The 18,884-nt window shown below is 48.8% G+C and overlaps 2 protein-coding genes across 2 annotated transcripts; one reads left to right on the forward strand and one right to left on the reverse strand.

Moving 5' to 3' along the window:
• The first annotated feature begins 527 nt into the window (after positions 1-527).
• LOC101779241 (phosphoenolpyruvate carboxylase kinase 2) lies at positions 528-1,991 on the forward strand. Its single transcript, XM_004953094.4, has 2 exons — positions 528-1,417; positions 1,543-1,991. Exons 1-2 carry the CDS (start codon positions 565-567, stop codon positions 1,596-1,598), a joined length of 909 nt encoding a protein of 302 aa, XP_004953151.1. The 5' UTR covers positions 528-564; the 3' UTR covers positions 1,599-1,991.
• Positions 1,992-12,133: 10,142 nt separating this feature from the next.
• Positions 12,134-16,778, reverse strand: LOC101779635 (adenosine kinase 2). Its single transcript, XM_004953095.3, has 13 exons — positions 16,582-16,778; positions 16,058-16,111; positions 15,823-15,869; positions 15,689-15,720; positions 15,506-15,607; positions 15,330-15,397; positions 14,527-14,603; positions 14,033-14,130; positions 13,894-13,964; positions 13,568-13,634; positions 13,360-13,482; positions 13,145-13,205; positions 12,134-12,523 (listed from the first exon to the last, which is right to left on the reverse strand). Exons 1-13 carry the CDS (start codon positions 16,665-16,667, stop codon positions 12,381-12,383), a joined length of 1,029 nt encoding a protein of 342 aa, XP_004953152.1. The 5' UTR covers positions 16,668-16,778; the 3' UTR covers positions 12,134-12,380.
• Positions 16,779-18,884: the final 2,106 nt, after the last annotated feature.

Consider the following 18,884-nt stretch of genomic DNA (forward strand, 5'->3'; position numbering starts at 1 on the left):
GCGAGCATCGGGTAGTCAGGTCATCGTGTAAGTACAGTACAAACTTTTTTTTATTTTGGAGACCAGGTCATCCTCTGCAAACTTGGAGGTACTCGTTTATAGAAATCTAACGATAGTCTTTTGCGTGATAAATCTCTTAATCTGCTTATATCAAAGAGGGAAATTGTTTACACTGGAAACTCATTGTTTTGCGATGTCTTCCCAAAATTGAAATTGATTAATTGCAGCTGCTAATCTCATCATTTCCTAGCATTTTAGATATCCCTTTCGAGGTGTGCAATTTCTTCTCTAAATTATTTCTGGGTATGAAACTTGACCCATCTGTATAAGATATATAAAAATAACTAAATTTTCGTAAAGCCATTCGTGCTGAAAACTTTTTGCTAAGGTGCCCACATGAGGGCATAATCGGAAGAGAGAAAACCCCTGTTCCCTCCGGGCCCCGGTCGGGCAGGATCCGAATATTCCGCGCGGCCGTAGCTCCCGCTCTGTCTTTAAATAGGCCACCGTCGTCCTCCCATCGAGGTAACCCGAAAAATCAGAGAAATTACTGGAGTATCAAGCATGAGTGCAGAGCTGAAGAGGGACTACGAGATCGGCGAGGAGCTCGGTCGCGGCCGCTTCGGTGTGGTCCACCGCTGCACGTCCCGCGCCACCGGCGAGGCCTTCGCCGTCAAGTCCGTGGACCGTTCGCAGCTGGCCGACGACCTCGACCGCGAGCTCGCGCAGGTGGAGCCCAAGCTGGCCCAGCTCGCCGGCGCGGGCAACCCCGGCGTGGTGCAGGTGCACGCGGTGTACGAGGACGAGGCGTGGACGCACACGGTGATGGACCTGTGCACGGGCCCGGACCTGCTCGGCTGGATGGGCCTCCGCCGCGGCGCGCCCGTGCCGGAGCCCGTGGCGGCCGCCATCGTCGCGCAGCTCGCCCAGGCGCTGGCGCTCTGCCACCGCCGCGGGGTGGCGCACCGCGACGTCAAGCCCGACAACATCCTCATCGACGCCGCCGAGGAGGACGACGAGGAGGACGGCGCCGAGGGCGAGGGCGAGGGCGAGGCGGCGCCGCGCGCACGCCTGGCGGACTTCGGGTCCGCGGCGTGGGTGGGCGTGGGGGGCCTTGGCCGCGCGGAGGGGCTGGTGGGGACGCCCCACTACGTGGCGCCCGAGGTTGTGTCCGGCGGCGAGTACGGCGCCAAGGCCGACGTGTGGAGCGCCGGGGTGGTGATGTACACGCTGCTCTCCGGCGGCGCGCTCCCCTTCGGCGGCGAGAGCGGCGCGGAGGTGCTGGCGGCCGTGATGCGGGGCAGCGTGCGGTTCCCGCCCAGGCTGTTCGGCGGCGTGTCCCCGGCCGCCAAGGACCTGATGAGGCGCATGATCTGCCGTGACGAGTGGAGGAGGTTCACCGCTGAGCAAGTCCTCGGTGAGTAATCCCCTCAAATCCCCTCTCTCTGCTGCTCGGTTTCCCCATCAATCTCCGCTTGTTTTTTGCGTCGACCCCGAGTTCGATCCAGGAATCTAACAAATCTGCCGTTGTTAATAATGCAGCTCACCCGTGGATCGTGAGCGGCGGCGGAGCCCGTGCTGTGGGGCAGCCAACCTGAAGCGACACGCACCAGCAGACCATGGCGAACGGGGCGTGTATCGCCGTAAGGATACGGCCACGAACACCGACGTTGTGTATACGGTTTTGTAAGTACGGAGCAGGGACCAAGGAGAGTGACGAAAGAGTTTGTAGCGGTAGTATTGTACGCTGCTGCCGGCTGCAGCGTAGCATCGAGCGGTGCCGTCGCAGCAGAGCAGGTCGATCGTCGACGAAGCTTTTAGCCGGTTTCAGGGATGCTCTTTACCTAACAGAGCGCCCTTTCGGCTTTCTTTCTTTTTTTATTTTTGAGGTGCCGGTAGCTGGTTGTATATACACCGAGTCACTGACCGTCTTGTACAAATGGAGCTCAATGATAAATAAATCCGGCCTTCGTGCATCCTTTATGTTACAATCCTGTTGACTTGTTATATTCTTTCTTTCACGCGGTTCTGAAAGTACGAGAAGTGAAAAACACTGGTATTTCAGTCTGGGGAACACATCCGCTGCACCTCCCAGCTGGGAGCAATATTCTGTTCGAGACTCGAGAAAGAAGAACGAGAAAGATTCTAGAACCCGGAGAGCGCACCACTGCACCAGTGTGAGCTGTGCTCTTACGTACCCACCACCGTGCGAGCTCGTGTGGAGCCATCTGATTCGTTGTAGCGGTTTCAGGCTGAGACTGGTCCGCCAGCTCTAATCAGACCGTAGCATCTGAATCGTACCGCTCCTATGCTTCACGCTCCTAGACTCCTGAGTAGTTTAGTTGTGGCTCTAAAACGAGATGGGTGTGGGTGGCTCGGGTGTGCTTCCGACGCTTTCGAATTATCCACGGAGCTTTTTCGTACGCCCAAGTGCCCAATTTCAGAATTTCTTCTTTCTCCCGATGACTAACCGAGGAAAAGATCTCATCGGCGCATCGTCATCATACAGCTCCCACGCTCCAGGTCCGCAAGCTCTAACGAGGGGCGTCGCATCTGAATGATACCGCTCCCACACTCCAGGCCGTTGCATCTGAATGATACCGCTCCTAGACTCCTTGTTAGTTGTGGCTGTAAAATACGGAGCTTTTTCGTACGTCCAAGTGTACAATTTCTTCTTTCCCCTGATGAGATGAAAAGATTTTTCTTCTAGACTCCTAGTTAGTTGTGGCTCTAAAATATGGAGCTTTTTCGTACGCCCAAGTGTATAAGTTCTTCTTTCCCCGGATGAGTGATCGTAGAAAAGATCCCATCAGCGCGCAATTTCCTCACCTTTTTCTCTGCTCCTCCCGGCTCCACGACTCACCCTTTTCTCCTTTTGCTTGAAGCAAAAGTACGTTTCTGTAGCTATTGAACTAATGCGGTTATTTCGTAATTCAAATGCAGGAGTTCTAAAAGTTATAACCTTAGCGTTTCTTAATATTCCTAGTCAGACTCTACCTCTTCTTTTCTTAATTTGTCAGCTTAATATATTGCAGGAACTAATTTTTATTTGCAAATAAGTAATTTGACTAGAAGTACAATTTTTCACTTCAAGCTCAGTTCTGTTATGTGCTCTGTTTGAACTAATTTAGAAGAATTCCACTTAGCAATGTGCTCAGTTCTGTTTCTCTTACCAGATGATAGGTGGTGGAATAAGATAAGATGTTTGTATCTCCAGAGTTGAGCTGAATTTCACCTGTTGCAGAACTCGTCGAGCGGATGATGCAAGTGATGAAGATCTAAGGGTGTTGAACATGCTTCCTATCTTCAGTTTGGAGGATCCCATTTTTCTCTATGTTTTGCAATTTGTTTTATCAAATTTCAGCTTGTGCTGAGTTCTCTATGATATGGTTACTCTGAAGTGATGAACGGTCGGGTCCGAAGTGATGAAGACTCAATTTGTTTTATCAAGTTCTCTATGATATGCTTATTCTGGAGGTTTGCAATACACCTGACCGATTTGGTTAAAATCCTTGTTATGCAATGGAGTTTCTATATGCCAGATTTCGTTTAGTTGAACCTGTCATGTAATGGTGGTATGGTTAGCAAAAGTTATTGTACCTGAGTTCTCTTTTTATCTTCACATTGCTTTTTTGGATGTTCCTATCATGTTCTTACAAGCGTGTATTGCATGTGTGAGGTCTCATATGTATTCAAAGGTGAAGACGGATACCTGATCTTCAAAACAAACGCCTGTAATGTTATTTAATAATTAATACCATTACCATGTGCAATTAAAGAAAGTCAGTATATTTTCATTTTCATTAGCGTTATCAGGTTGCCAACCAAACAGCACCCTAGTTAGTTGTGGCTCTAAAACGAGATGGGTCTGGGTGGCTCGGGTGTGCTTCTGACGCTCTCAATTATCCACGGATCTTTTTCATACCCCCTTCCAATTCCAAGTGTACAATTTCTTCTTCCCTCGATGAGTGACCGATGAAAAGATCCCAATGAGTGTACGCTCCAGTCTGTCACATCTGAAACATACCGCTCCCACGCTTGACTACTAGTTAGTTGTGGTTCTAAACCACGGAGCTTTTTCGTATGTCCAAGTGCACAATTTCTTCTTCCTCCCCTGATGAGATTAAAAGATTTTTTGCTTAGACTTCTACTCCCTCCGTCCATGAAAAAATATAACTCTAGCATCCTTCACACAATTCACATAAACCAATAAATAGGTGAAAAAGCACATATACCCTTACTACTTATGAATGTTACTAGAAGACACGCTGCCAATAGTAGATCACTACAAGAAGTTAGTAGAAAATGCTGGATGGTGCAGGCTAGAGTTGCATTCCTTGTTGGACAACTTTTAAATTCTAGAACTAGTTCCTCTGGAGTGTTTGATTCTTGTGCTAAAATTTAGCCGAGTCACATATGTTTGGATGCTAATTAGGACTATTAAATATAGACTAATGATAAAAATAATTGTATAATGAGAGCTAATCATGGATTAATTAGGTTTAATAGATTCGTCTCGCGAATTTGCCCTCATTATTTTTATCATTAGCCTATATATAATACTCATAATTAGCCTCAACATCTTAAATCGGGTTAAACTTTAGCTAAGAATTTCTAAAACACGGAGCTTTTTGGTATGCTCATGTGTACGATTTCTTCATTCCCCACCGATGAAAAGATCCCATTGGCCCTTTTTCTCTTTTCCTGGGCGCCTTTTTCTCTGCTCGTCCCGGCTCCACGACGCACCCTTTTCTCCCTTTGCTTGAAGCAGAAGTACGTTGTGGTCGGAAGCGCGTCGTCCGTTTGCAGATGCAGCAGCGTCGACCTGTCACGCTTTGCGCGCGCGCTGCACCTCGTCCAGTCGAGGCATATTCGTCGGCTTATTCCCCCGTCCTCTCGCCTCGCTCTCGGCGGGCAGCTGTCCCGTCGCGTCGCCACCCGCGGTCGCGACGCGCGGGGCACCTGTCCCGTCCCAAACCGATCGCTCCCCCCCGAGCTCGTTTTGGCTTGGTTCGCAAGGAAAATTCGACGGGTGCCGCCGAACCCGAACCCCGCGGGGCGAGACCCCCGTCGGGGCACGCGAAAACGGCAGATCATCGAAGGGAGACGTTGGCCGTTTGACTGGTGGTGCGCCTATAAGCAGTTGGCCCGTCCTGATAGGCCCCTCGCCTTATTTTCTCTGGACCGCACGGTCGGCCTCCGGGCAGGGGCAGGCTCGCGTGCTTGGCGGACGGAACATGGAGAGCACTCAACTGCCGTCCACCTCCACGCCCATCCATTATCGTCAATAATGGAACGGAAGATAGTGAGGTAGGGGAGTGTTAGGTCAAACCGGGAACAGTGAATAATCAGGGACGACCGAGCCGTGCCGGCACCAACAGCTCGCAGCCTGGCCCAGCGACGACCCTGACCACCTAAATATTTTGAACCTTGCTACCAGCCTAACCTTGCGTATCTTAGCTTTAACAAACCTTGCTAGTATTATTTCGAACTGTGTGTAGGAATCTTTGAATCTCAGAATGATGCGACCGTCCGATGATTCTTCAAGGATTACTGTTGCTCCACACCCCTACGGGACAGGACCCGCTTTGCATTGGTGGCATCACACCTGGGTCAGTGCCCACAGGGAGGGAAAAGATATCTGTAACCTGTTTGTTGCTTTGATTAGTGCTCCCAAGTTTGATTTGTTCAGCCGAGCCCACGTGCTTACCGTCAGATCGCATGTTACCACCATGGTGCGCTTGGATGCTGCAACAGTGCAATATCACTGCAGATCGAGCTGTGCTTTTGGATCTGTTCGGTTGGACTTATAAGTCGGTTGAAAAGCTGAAACGACTGATTTATTGTGAGAGAAAAATACTGTTTGGTGGCTGATGAGCCGAAGCGAACAGGCTGTTTAATTTACAGTCTCCCGTGTGCCTCTGTTTGTAAGTACGATCGAAACGCCAGACAGTTTCTACAAACGGAGCCAATAAATGTTTGTTAGGTCAGCGATCCCTTTCGCGGAACCAATAATTTAACAGATAATGTTGCATTCGCTACGCACATCGTTAAGGGGCCTCGGAGCTGTTCGGAGACGCTGTGCCACTATCAATCGAGAGCAGCATCTATCGATGTCATGCCGTGTCATTATGTGTGGGGGCATCATCGATCATCACCGGCCACATCCTCCCCGTCGATCGCAGCAGAATACCTCGGCAGCTCTGGATTAGCCAGTGAACCTTCGCGGCGAAGTCAGAGTAGTGCTGGTGTGATCGATTGGATTAAAGAGCGCCTTCTGCCTTGATACCATTCGCCTGGACTGTCAGCGGGAGCTTTAGCACCCTACCGTGTGGAATTGTGATAATGCCGATTGAGACCGTTCCAGCGTGTCGATCAGTGTTCGGAGAGGGACATGCGGCGAGATTGCGTGCGGTTAATTACGGCGAAAACAATTGCTCGGCTAGCACGTCGCCACTTGGGGCGTGCTAGCGCGATGAGGTTTGGCGTAGGGCTTTTGATAAGCTGATAAGAGCATCCAGCAAGGCTTCCTGATTTGAAAAGGAAGAAAAAAAGAAGCAAAACCCCTCATCGTCATCCCTGGGGCGGAACGGAGCAGGCGGAGCCGCAGAGAGAGGCGCCATGTGACCGGCGCGAACGCGGATGCCCACCCGCCGGACACGCCACGTTGCGTTCGCGTGCGCGGCCCACCGGCCGGCCGGCCGGCGACCGCTTGCGGCCAGGCACGTGGTGCGGTCGCTCGCCGAGGTGGATAGGATCGAATCTGGCTGGGGCTCGAGCTCGAGTGCGCGCCGGACGAGCTACCTGTACGGTGGTGCGTTTCGCTTTCCGTTGGGCGCTTTCCGGTAGGCGGTCGGGTCCAGTGTCTTGGGCTGTCTTTCATTTGTTCCCCCGTCAGGCCATCACCCATCAGCTTATCCTCCCAGCACGATCGTGGTGTTGCATCATTATCTAAAGAAACCATGTCATGGTTATCATGCTACTAACGGAAAAACCAAGGGATAGAACTCGTATCTGATGGTCCCTCTGCCTAGCTCTAAAGTCTATAGCTTAGGGGTCGCCGTCGGTGTTGCGTTTGCGTGCAATGCATACAGTGGCCGCTGCTGGCCAGGTGGACCAGCACTGGCCGCTGTCCTCGAGCATGGGCGCACGATGTCGAACTCACCAACTAAATGCAAGAGGAAGGAGGAGATCCAGATTACAAGTTCGCTTGTGCGAAAAGGAGTGAGGAAGCGAAACTCAAACTGCCTAGCCCTCGCGATGGCGATCGACTGGCCTACGGAGTATCACTGTAGTCGATGGAACTCGCACGCACCACAAGTGCGTGCGTACCTGGAAGGAGGCCCCGTACGTTACCACGTACGTACGTGGCCTGTACGAACAGCGGGCGTGCCGTGTGCAGGTGTCGATCCCCTCGGACCAAAAATGCGTGGTGCTCTGCAGTCCTCGGCGCTGCGGTGCACACAAGCAAGCAAAAACGTCCCGACAAGAACTTGCAGATCTCGGAGCAAGCAGAACAGAGTTCTTCTTCTTCCTCCCACCCCGCGTTCGCTCGAGCCAGGCGACTCGAGCGGCCGGCGCACCTCCCCACCGCTAGGCCCACCTCCACCACTCCCTGCCTCCGCCGCCGCCGGAGCAGCGAGCCGGAAGTCTGGCGAGCGACGAGGAGGGTGACGGTGGGGCCACCTCTATCTCTCCCGAGTCCCACTCCTAACCCTAGATCCTATGGCCGCCGCCGCTGTCACCCGGGCTCGGAACGTCGCTCCGCCCTCCGTCGCGCCTTCAACTCTTTGTGCTCCACCGCGCCATCGGCCTCACGCGGGCTGACCCAGTGCGGCGGCGTGGGGCGCCATGTGGGGGCGCCACCGCGCGTCACAAGGAGGACGCCGAGGGGGGGGGGGTTGGCTCGGGCGGCCACGGCCAGGTCCGCCTCCCGAGGCAGGTTAACTCTTCGCATACTATACCAGCAGTACAATCCAGCAAAGCATAGGACGTAGGGTTTTACTATCCGGAGGCCCGAACCTGTCTAAACCTTCGTATTCTCATGATTACCTTCGAGTTCTTGGTCTCGTAATCCTCCGTGCCTACAAATCAACCACTTGGGTAACCTCCCTGCTCCCCACCTCCGCCGCCACCATCGCTGTGGGGTGGCTCGTGGGCACGGGAACCGCCTGTCCCTCCTCCGCCGCTATGCCTGGTGCCGTCGGCGGTCCGTGGGACGCGTGCGCGGCGCGCTGCGGGTTCGGGAACCCGTACACCGTCGTGGTCGTCTCTGCAAGGCTCAGCCTTTTCTTGGGCGCGTTGTTGGATGGTCGCGGGGGTTGCCGCTGGTGGAGGTCGCGGGCATCGTCGGGCGGCCGCACGCGGGCGTGGAGGCGGCGCACTTGGTGGGGTCATGCTCCGCTCCTGGATCTGGTGCGGCGGGGCTCGTGGGCATGGTCAACCAAGGTGGTGTGCTCATCGGTGGAAGACATCCCCTCGCCCCACACCATGGTCACTAGTCGCTCTTCGCCAACTTGGGCTCCTACATGCCACGCGTGATCCTGACCCCTTCCCCCTACCCTTCCCTTCCTTTCCCCCCTCCCTTCACCCCACCACACCCCAGTCGTGCTATGGTCGCCCTTCATGGATGGCCCGTTGATGACCCACTTGCCGCCGGAGCCTCCCGTCCTACCGCAGTGGGTCGCTTGCTCTTGGGTTGCTCGCTCTTCTGCCGATGGTTGTCGTCGAGATGGTGGTCATTGACCTGCAGATGTTTCCCATTGTTGTCGCCGTGGACTGCTCGCTGCCATCCCATCGATTTGCCTCTCATTCAGGCCTTGGCGATCGGCTACGTAGAGTTGGTTTTGGGGGCCTTAGCGAAAGTTTTGCCTGGGATTCGCTGGTGCCGATAACGGTTGCATTCCTTAACGTAGCTCACCTCGCTAGGGGCGTTGTTGCGGCTGACAAATCCATTTGGTTTTACCAGGTGAAGACTTGGTCTGCTCCTCCGTGGGCAAACGGACGATGGTGGCGTTGGTGTTGCTTCCTCCCTTGGAGGCACCGTCTTACATGATATTCTCGCTCTACCTTCGCTAGCTCCGGGTTGTTAGGCTATCGTTGATGTGTGTGTGTTCATGGTGTCCTTATTTCCTACAGGTTTCAATCGTCTCAGGTCGCGTTTAGTGTGGTGGCGGTGTTGTGGTTTCCTTTTAGTATTGTTGTGCTTCCGTTGTTGGTCGCATGTGGTGGTTCTTGTAACTCTGAGCTTTAGGGTCTCTCCTTAAGTTGCATCGTTGTAATTCTCTTCTTCTTAATAAAAAACATGCTACACATATCTTAAAAATAAAAAAACAAGAAAACAAGAACTTGCGGAGGCGCTGCTAGTGCCGGATGTAAATGGATTAGTGGTGTCCCATGTGCCATAACAGCCTGTATGTCTATCCTATCCACCCATAAGCACGCGCGGCATGTCAGGGACCAAAGGACTCGTTCGCACTTGCTGCATGTGCAGTGGAAACGTGGAACGCAACTGGGCTCTCTCTCCCTATGAAGAAGGCTAAATAGAGAAGTAATGCACGGTAACCATTCCCCACAACCGTAGTAATGCTAGCTACTCCATCCGTTTCAAATTATAGATCGTTTTAGAATTCCTGGATTCCTAAATCGTGTCTTATCGTTCCGCTCGTGTCGCCCCTAGGGGTGGCACGGGCGGACCGCCGTCGTGACCCTACAGCGCCTCCCCTCTACCATCCCTCCACCTCGCTACCGCCGGAGCACGCTGCCGGAAGCCCGCGCGGGCACAAGGACTGCGGCGGCGAGGTCTCCTTCCACGCGTGCGACCCCTCCCTCGAGTCTTTCCTCCCCCAAAAATCTAGATCCAGTTGTTGTCGCCGCCGGTGACAAGAGCGGCGGTGGTAGCTTGGGGGGGCGAGGGCGGCGTGGGCGGCTGCGGCGCTCCAGCAAGTTGGGGGACGCCACGGTGGCCTCTACGCGCGGGCCTAGTCGCCGGCGCCAGAGACAGGATCCGTGTTCACCCGACCGGATCTGCTTCTCCCATCGTCGGATGTGCAGCTCGGGTGAGGACTCATCTTCTCCCTTCGCCGCTGCCTTCCGGTTAGTGTTGGGGGAGGGATGAGCTGTCGCCGTGCCACTGGCTGGAGGGCCGGCCAGGTTGAGGCTTGCCTTAGCTGGTCGCACCCCTCTAACCGGTTGTCGCCTTGGTGCTCCGACTGCTCTGGTCGGTAGTGTGCTGTAGGGAATAGGGTGCAGGTGAAAGCTTGGGCCTATTTGCAGGCCGATGACGATGACGCCCGATGGCGCCGTTTACCTTCTTGAAGGCGTCGTCCGCGGCTCCTATTCCCTCATCTCTGGCGAGCTTTTCAGGTGAAGACCTTGACCAGTTTGGTCGGACGATGGCGGCGCAGTGGTGTCGTCCCCTCCCTTGAGGCGTCGTCTTGGGAGCTCTGCCGGTTGCCACTGCCACGGTGGTTGGTGGAGGTTTTTCATCGGGTGTGATGTGAGATTGCTTGAGGCCATGATCGATATCAACTCAGTTCGGTTTCTCCACGATATGGTTTGACAAGCATCAAGTGGCCATTTTACTGCAGGACGCTTCTGACATCAAGAGTTTCTAAGTAGACGAGTGATTGAAGATGTATTGATGCATGAGTACAAAACAAGGTTGAAGCAAGTACGTAGAAAAAGTTTGAAGCTTAGTCTTTCTAACTTTCTTTCTTAGTCTTGTGTTTTTCTCTTGTTTGTTGGGTTTCTCAGTTTTGAGAATTGAAGTCTAAGAACTCTTATAATTTTTTGGCTATATATATCTAAGTGTGGATATAGAGACCGGATGTTATCTCCTATTAAAAAATAAATATTATTATGCATTTAGACGAATACTTAGTTACGTAGAAAAATCAGAGCGAGTACTTCACGCGACCCCCGCTCGGCCGGACCTTTTTTTTGGACGGGAGAACAGAAAGGTAGTTTGGTGACTGCACCTCAGCCACGTCCGCCGTTTTTGTTTCGGCGCGGTGCTTCTCCTGATCGATACCCATTGCGTTTCTTGTCATCTCGGCACCATTCTTCCGTGTAACCACCTGAGCGTCAGGCAGATCAGGAAAAAAGGAGCACGAGCAGGTCACCCCAGTGCCCTTTTGATGCGTGAACGATGTGACTGCTATTGCTGGCCAACAAATTTTCAGAAGTGTGTTGAGGCTGCCAAGGAAAGTAAAGTTAGGTTAATGTAACGATCCTCCAGGTTGTCAGCGAATCACTACTGGTTCCACATCGCTGTCACTTTGGCGAACACCCTGAAATGCAGAAATGCAGCCGAGAGCCGACTACCGAATTGCGGCCGGCCACCCTGAGCAGTGAGCTCGCACCAAAAGCAGCCGATAACGACACAGGAATTCCAGTGACCGAAAGAGCGGCACCCCACGATGCAAGTATGAATTGCACATTTGATGCTTGGCTTGGCAGCCGGCCTTGATTCTCTCGAGGCGAGAAGAAGTGATGCGTTGCGCGGTGGCGGGTGTTTTTCTTGCTTGCTCTACTGCCAGTTTTTTTTTTCCCTATGTGTGAGTTTATTGCTAAAAAGAATCTTCGCTTCAAAAAAAAGTATTCTTGCAAAGTGTACTAGTGAGAAAATATTGCATTATGTACCATTTGGATACGCTCGATGACTGCGTCAAAAACAATTTAGGCGCAGCTTCATTGGGCCATTTTCCCCTCAGAGTGCGATGGGGCCGTTATTTCCTGTTCGGTTGGGCTGGGCTGCAATCAGTTCAGCAAGATCTCTCCTCTCGTCTTCCTGTCTCACTAACCCTTAGCTTTGTTACATTTTTCTTGAGAATTCTTGACGCTCGGCGAGTCTCGTGCTGCACCTGCATTGTCAGTGGCTCACATGTAAGCCACGTGGGAGAGCAGGTCCACATCTCAGCCTCTCTCGATGCAGATGCAGTACTGCAATGCAAAAGAAGGATACGAGTCGACACCCAGCATGCTCAACCAAACATCACCCCAGAGAGAAGCCAATCAAGCTGTTGATCAAACATGGACCTTCTGCCAGGTGCACCTATTTGGACAATAACGGTTACAGCCTGCTAGGAAGAGGGATTGGCAAGGCAGAAACAGAGCAATACATACAACAAAATCAGCACACACATATCGCTTGACACCCATTCTCATAGCATTGCAAGCATCAGCGAAGCAACACAGGAGACACGAAGCTGGCAGATCCTGCCTTATACAACGACAACGTCGACGTTTATAGTTGTGCAACAAATATCACGGCAAAAATATTGGCCGGATAGGAAGAAAAAGCCTCGGAAGAATACAGGTCGAACATACCAAACCACTCAGCGGCGGTTAAGAATAAGTGCCTATAACGGTCCCTCGCTCTAGTTGAAGTCAGGCTTCTCAGGGTACGTGCAGCCAGGGCGCTGGATGATCACGTTGGCGGCGTAGCAACCAGCCTTCACGGAGTCTTCGATGCTCTTGCCCTGAACCAACTGAGAGAGGAAACCTCCAACGAACGCGTCACCTGCCAAACATCAAGGACGATTAATTATCAGGAGCAGCAGACAAAATTTACACAACCCTCAAACCAAACCCATTTGCTGGCATTTATCCAAATTTGAGTTGCAGTACTGTTGTAGTAGGTTTGTACCACACAATTTTATTGCAGGTTACGAGAACACATACACTGAGTCATATGGACTATGGAGTATTTCGAATTGATTTATCACAGAGGACACAAAAAAGACTGGTCATTAGCTTGTGTGAGAAATCACATAAGTTATCCTAGAAGGCATCTATAGATATACTGATGATAAAACACTAAAACATTGTTAAGAAGCCTTCCTAGAAAACACACCAATTTTACAAGAACATACTGATTCATAACATGACAATTGAATATATGGACTATGGAGCATTTGGAATTAATTCACACAGAATAAGAAAGAAGACCGATGATTAGCTTGTTTGAAAAAATCATCCTAAGTTATCCTAGAAGGCATCTTTAGACATACTGATGATAAACATTCTTAAGAAGCCTTCTTAGAAAACACACCAACTAGCATTCCAGAGAAAGGCCAGAAGCAGAGATCAACCCTTTGAACCAAGCACACAAATCAATCCTAAAGACTAAAGAAACATGTACCTGCACCGTTGGTGTCAACAAGCTTCTCCTTGGGCAATAGGATCACAGGGAATGTTTTCACCTATTATCAACACAATAATTAGTTCATCATATTAACCAGCTTGGATGAAAACACTCAATATGGCAGATATCAACTCATATTAACCATCACTTAATGAGCAAGATATCAAATTTCATGTTATATCGTTAAGCATTGAACTGACAAGAACAAATACCTTTCCATCCTCAGCAACAACCACTGGATCAGCACCCTGAGTGATGACGGCAATCCTCTTTTGCTTGCCAGAAGCCAAAGGAAGTTGGGAGATCTTCAAAGCAATCTCCTCAATATTCTCAGTCTACATTTTATCATAGGTAATTAATCAGTATCACAATCAACAAAGACAAATATTATTCGAGTAAAGAATACTATTCAGTAATTACCTCCCATCCACGGACTTTGGCAAAGATCTTTGCCTCAGTTTCATTTCCGAAGATGTAGTCAACATACCTATATTGATAATAAGTAGCAAACATATCTTCAAACATGACTTAATCCATAAAAAATGCATTGGCAACAAAGTACAAAGTAAGGCCCTCCATGTCAGGACAGAAGGTTAATTAAGACAGGAAGATTAGCATGGGCCAAACATAAGAAAATGCCTTCACAAGAATGAACATTGCTTTACATATTTTTGCTTGGGTTTCATTATGCAATCTCAGATGAAATTCAAAACATTGAACGTTGTGGTATAGAAGATAACACTTACGGGAGAACCTTCTCTTGGGCATCACGGAAAAACTCACAGATGAAGGGAGCAGAAAGGTTCATCAGGAACACCTGAAAATAACAGATCAATTAACCTCTAGCAACAATTTTAAAGGGATAATTCCATAATAAACATTTACCTTGTTATTTGCTGCAGCATGCTCAGCAACTAGCTGAATCGAATCGGGTGACACCGTAAGGAAAAAACCAGCAATGTAGATGTATTTTGCCTTCTCAACTGTCATCAATAATGGTATAGTTCAGGTAAAAGAACTAGCAAAGTTTCAGATAATAGAGCACAGAATAAGGAACTCAGTCAACGGCAACGCATTATGTGCTAAAAATTTTGTTGGCCACAAATCAAATATGTTCATGCAAATTACTTTAACTCGCAAAACAATGTAACGATTCACTTCAATAGTGCAACTTGAAATAAATAAGAGTACAAACCATTTTGGCATCCTATCCGCAATAAATGGACAACAGTAGTAGACTAGCAAAATTACACAATTTGCATAGCATTGAGCAACTTCGGAATTTCAAATTTGACATATAAAAATTCCCCCAACAAACTGATGAGCATGGTTTTAGCTAAAAATCAACCTGAGCTCAATAGATGTGTTGAGTATTATACCTAGTGCCCAGTTCTCTGGTCTCTTTAGATGCTCAGATTTGTAACAGTTTGCCGCCGACAGATTTGCAATCAGTGACCTGGTTACAGAAGGAAATAACTGATATTCTTGAAGAAGAAAGTACTGGCAATCAAAATCTTGTGAAATGGAAAAGCAAAACATTTTGAATTCCTTGGCACAAACAGATGATACTAGGATAGAATTTTGCCTAACTACAAAGATTAAATGTTTTATAGCATTAAGACATGTTTCTGGCAAAAAGAAACATGGAACAAGAATCCTACACCTTTCTAAAATTTACATATTTCGTGTATGTCATAGCACAGAACACTCGTATGGACAGAGCTGGAAGATGCCTAGCTGTAGCATGCAATACAAAAGGGCAAAAAAAAAGGTACCTCAGATCTAATTTGATGTGTAAAGAAGGGCCAGAATGAACAAAAGAGACAACAACACAGCAAGCGAGCAATATGTTTACATTAAACAATATCAACTTATTTCTGCAAATGTTAGCATGATCTTCAAAGATACAGAATGCAATTACTGCTCCAACATTGTTGGCACTGACAAAATTGTAAGCCTCAAATTATGCATGCTAGTGATAACGCAATGATGGCCAATACACAGCAACTTGTGCACTGATCTTACAGAGGATCAAGGAAAGGATAATGATATGAATATATATTATCAGAATCATGCAATGGTTCAATTTAATGTAATAGAAATTAAATGTAATGTAAAGGAATCACTACCAACAATTAAAGCTAAGCATCAAAACCACAAAAATGACTTTTGGACAACAAACCTTTCACCGCCAACAACACATACAGCACATGTGCCGGTAGGAGCTGTCTCATCCTCGTAGTAGTGAGCCTGAGTATGCGAGTATGTGACAAGATCAAGGCCACATTAGTCAATTAACCGGCAAAGAAGAAAATTACCGTTTCAAATGTCATGAAGAAAAAGAGGTTAAGAACTAACAGTAACTCCTGCAGCTTGAGCATTCTTCTTCATCTCCTCACCAAACTTGTCCTTTCCGATGCATCCCATGTAACTCGTTGCACCAGGAGTTTGAAGCATCCACTGAAAACCATGGCATACCATCAACAAACTGATGCAGCTGCAGTTTTCTATTGTTCACATTTTAGCAGACTAACAGCTTACTTGGGCAACCCTGATAGAGTTCTGGGTGGCTCCTGTAACAATGAAAAGAATGAAGATACAGACAATCAGAAGAGTCACCAAGCTGCAACAATTTATGGACCAGATTACTGCATATACATATTACGAAGCATTACCTCCAGCAATGTATTCAACATTGCTCTTGCTGGCCAACTCATCATACCTGTCAAAAACCACCTTATTAAACAACAGCATACAATCATACACAGTAGAAGAGTGCTTACATGTCTTCTAGATAAATTGAAGTGTTCAGTTCGCAGATTAAACAAATAGCTGGTAACAGCTTGACAAAATACATCCAAAAATAACAAAATCAGTATATATAACAGGATCAGCGATAGAAATACTTACATAGGCAAGTGCTTCTCCTCGGCCAGAATGGCATTGTTCAGCTTGATATCATACCTAAAACAGCAGTTGTGATGTAGGTCAGTATTGCATCATGATTAAAACACTTATCTGGCAAATTAGTACTAATAATCAAGCAAAATGGCATTGTCGCCGCCAACAAAAAAAGCAGAGGCAATCTTACATCCCCCAAAAAATTTCGAGATCTAGCCTAAAATTAGACGTGCAACAGCAACACCCATGTGACGATGAATTTCAGTGCAGCACTGCAGCGACAGCGCCCGCTGATCGCTATTGTGTTTAGTCAATGATAAACAATTTCGGATCAGTGCCCCATGAGATGCGTGTCTTGTGCAGCACGTGCATGCATCTAAGATTAAGTTGCACGCAAAACGGCATCGTTCCCGACGCGGATCTGATGAGACTACGCTGCGAAACCACCAAAACAACGACCAAACCACTCGGACTGGGAGTAACCAAATTCCTAAAAACAGATCAGACGGGGAGAAGGCGAGGCGAGTGCTTACTTTGAGAGGAAGGCGTCGTCGACGACGGCGGAGATGTCGAGGAGGGGGTTGCCCATCCCCAGGAGCACGCCCTCGCTCACCGCCATTTCCTCCACACGAACGAAGCGGCGGCGCCGGAGGCTGAGATCTGAGGCTTTCTGATGGGCGGGCGAGGGCTCGGGTTCGTGTGGGCGAGGTGCGGGGGGAGGGAAGAAGTGGTGATGGGTGCGGGGTTTTAGTTGGGCTCTCCCAAACCCAGGTTGGCCCACCTGTCAGCCTCCTCGAGTTCGGCGGGGGTTGGTGGACGTCACAGGTGTGTGGAACACGAGCACGCCCCTCCAACCCCTCGCGAGCTACCCGCACGCGACGTGATGCTAAGGATGTCTCTGACATGTGGGTCCGCACCCTCTAGGTTGATTGGTTTGGAGCGTTGGTGAGCAGAGTTGGTGCACGATGCCCGGGTCCTTTTCGCCCACCAGCCACCAACCACATTGACGCAACTTGAGATCGGTCGGTTCTCGGGAGTGAGTGGTGCGCTGCTGCCCATACCGCCTTTACACAGAGAAAGCTGGAAAGGCTCCCAGCTTTGCCAGCCCAGTCACGTAGTATGTTGGGCCGCATCTGACTGCCGGGATCCGAATTTTGTCGGGCCGAATGAGCAGCTATGGCGGGAGCCCAGAAAGAAATCCCCGCCCTGCCCGCCGCCGCGTAGTGGAAAAAAGAAGTTCAGGAGTGGCGGCCTAGAAGCCACGCCGTGGCCCATGAACTAGCCCAAATGGCCCGACAAAAGAGCATATATCACATGAAGTAGCATGTTTGTCCATCACAGCACAGGTACACAAACTAAATAGGTCCTAAAGTCACGTGAAATAACCATCCATACCATATTAAATAACATAACACAATAATTTTTTTTCAATTGGAGCATTTAGTTAGGAGTGTAGAGTGAAAATATTGCAATGGGTAAACATTGTAGAAAGCTTTCTCTCGAGGCCATAGACAACCATTCACTACCGGAAACCTTAAATTTACCGAGTGTTTTTTTCGGACACTCGGCAAACAAGCTCTTTGCCGAGTGCCAAGCCAAAAACACTCGGCAAAAAAAAACACTCAGCAAATCGGGTCTTTGCCGAGTGTCAAAAAAAAACACTCGGCAAACCACCCTCTTTGCCGAGTGTCAAAAAAAACACTCGGCAAAGAGAGGGCTTTGCCGCGTGTCAAAAAAAGACACTCGGCAAAGAGGGGGCTTTGCCGAGTGTTTTTTTTTACACTCGGCAAACAAATAACTTTTTTCCTCTTTTCACCTTGAAATTTTTTCTACTCCCCACATACAACATGTGGTACTCCATGTTAAAATTTGGTATATTTTTGAATTTATTTGCTATATTTATTTAATTAATTGCATTTCAAGGAAATTTTTGGTATAAGTCAAATTTGAACTGCAAGTGATTCAAATTATGGAACAAAATGAGTAGAAAAATGATATTCATGTTATTTGGCCCAATTTGAGACCTAACCTATAAAATAAAAAAGAAATTTTGAACATCTTATTCAGGAAACACGACCATGAACGTGTAACAGTAGTATTTTTAAATTGTAAAAAAACAAGCAAAGTCTGAAATCATGAGATTTGTAATTATGTGATGATATAATACGTGGAAGCTGTGGAAAAAATTTGAGAAGGTTTTGCACATTTCATCATGTACGATGATTACAAACCGAAGCATCTCAGAAGAAGAATAGTAACTTTGAGAAGGATTCGATAAAATTTAGAGTCGAAGTGACGGTCGAGTTCGGTTTGACTACAAAACTTTTTGTATAGTCAGTAGAGAACATATCTTATTTCGTGTGAAAATTTGGTATTTTTTTTGAAACTGTTGGATATTTTTAATTTTTTTTAAAAAAAACTTTGCCGAGTGTCCTAGGGTAGACAATTGGGCAAAGAAAAACTTTACCGAGTGCCCACCTAGGACACTCGGCGACCCTTTTATTAACCCTACCGGCCGGGGACCGGCCCACAACACCCCCAAGTGCCTTTTTATGAAAATCGCGACCTGTAGGTAACTACCAGAGCGTGGAAGAAAAAGTGGAGGAAACAGATGCGAAAAAAGGCTAAGCCGATCAGGAACCACCAGTGTTCCCCCCTCTGTTGCCTTTGAAATTTGACATGGACCTCCCTTTAGGGGATTATGATAAATTTTTTCCACCCGATCTAAGATTTTGGTTCTTACATCGGCGGTTATCTGTCTTCCGTGCACGCTCAAAGACAAGCATTGTCTAAGTATGAGGGAAGAGTCAGCCATTATCTTTCACTACTGTTGACT

The sequence above is a fragment of the Setaria italica genome, chromosome I (genome assembly GCF_000263155.2).
Source record: "Setaria italica strain Yugu1 chromosome I, Setaria_italica_v2.0, whole genome shotgun sequence".
NCBI lineage: Eukaryota > Viridiplantae > Streptophyta > Magnoliopsida > Poales > Poaceae > Setaria > Setaria italica.

Excerpts from the sequence above, each read along its gene's own strand:
- LOC101779241 (XM_004953094.4), top strand. The coding sequence starts at position 565 with ATGAGTGCAGAGCTGAAGAGGGACTACGAGATCGGCGAGGAGCTCGGT. Across the intron at positions 1,418-1,542 it reads CACCGCTGAGCAAGTCCTCG|CTCACCCGTGGATCGTGAGC; the intron begins GTGAGTAATCCC and ends TTAATAATGCAG.
- LOC101779635 (XM_004953095.3), bottom strand. The coding sequence starts at position 16,667 with ATGGCGGTGAGCGAGGGCGTGCTCCTGGGGATGGGCAACCCCCTCCTC. Across the intron at positions 13,483-13,567 it reads CCAAAGTCCGTGGATGGGAG|ACTGAGAATATTGAGGAGAT; the intron begins GTAATTACTGAA and ends GATAAAATGTAG. Across the intron at positions 12,524-13,144 it reads TGTTGACACCAACGGTGCAG|GTGACGCGTTCGTTGGAGGT; the intron begins GTACATGTTTCT and ends GATGTTTGGCAG.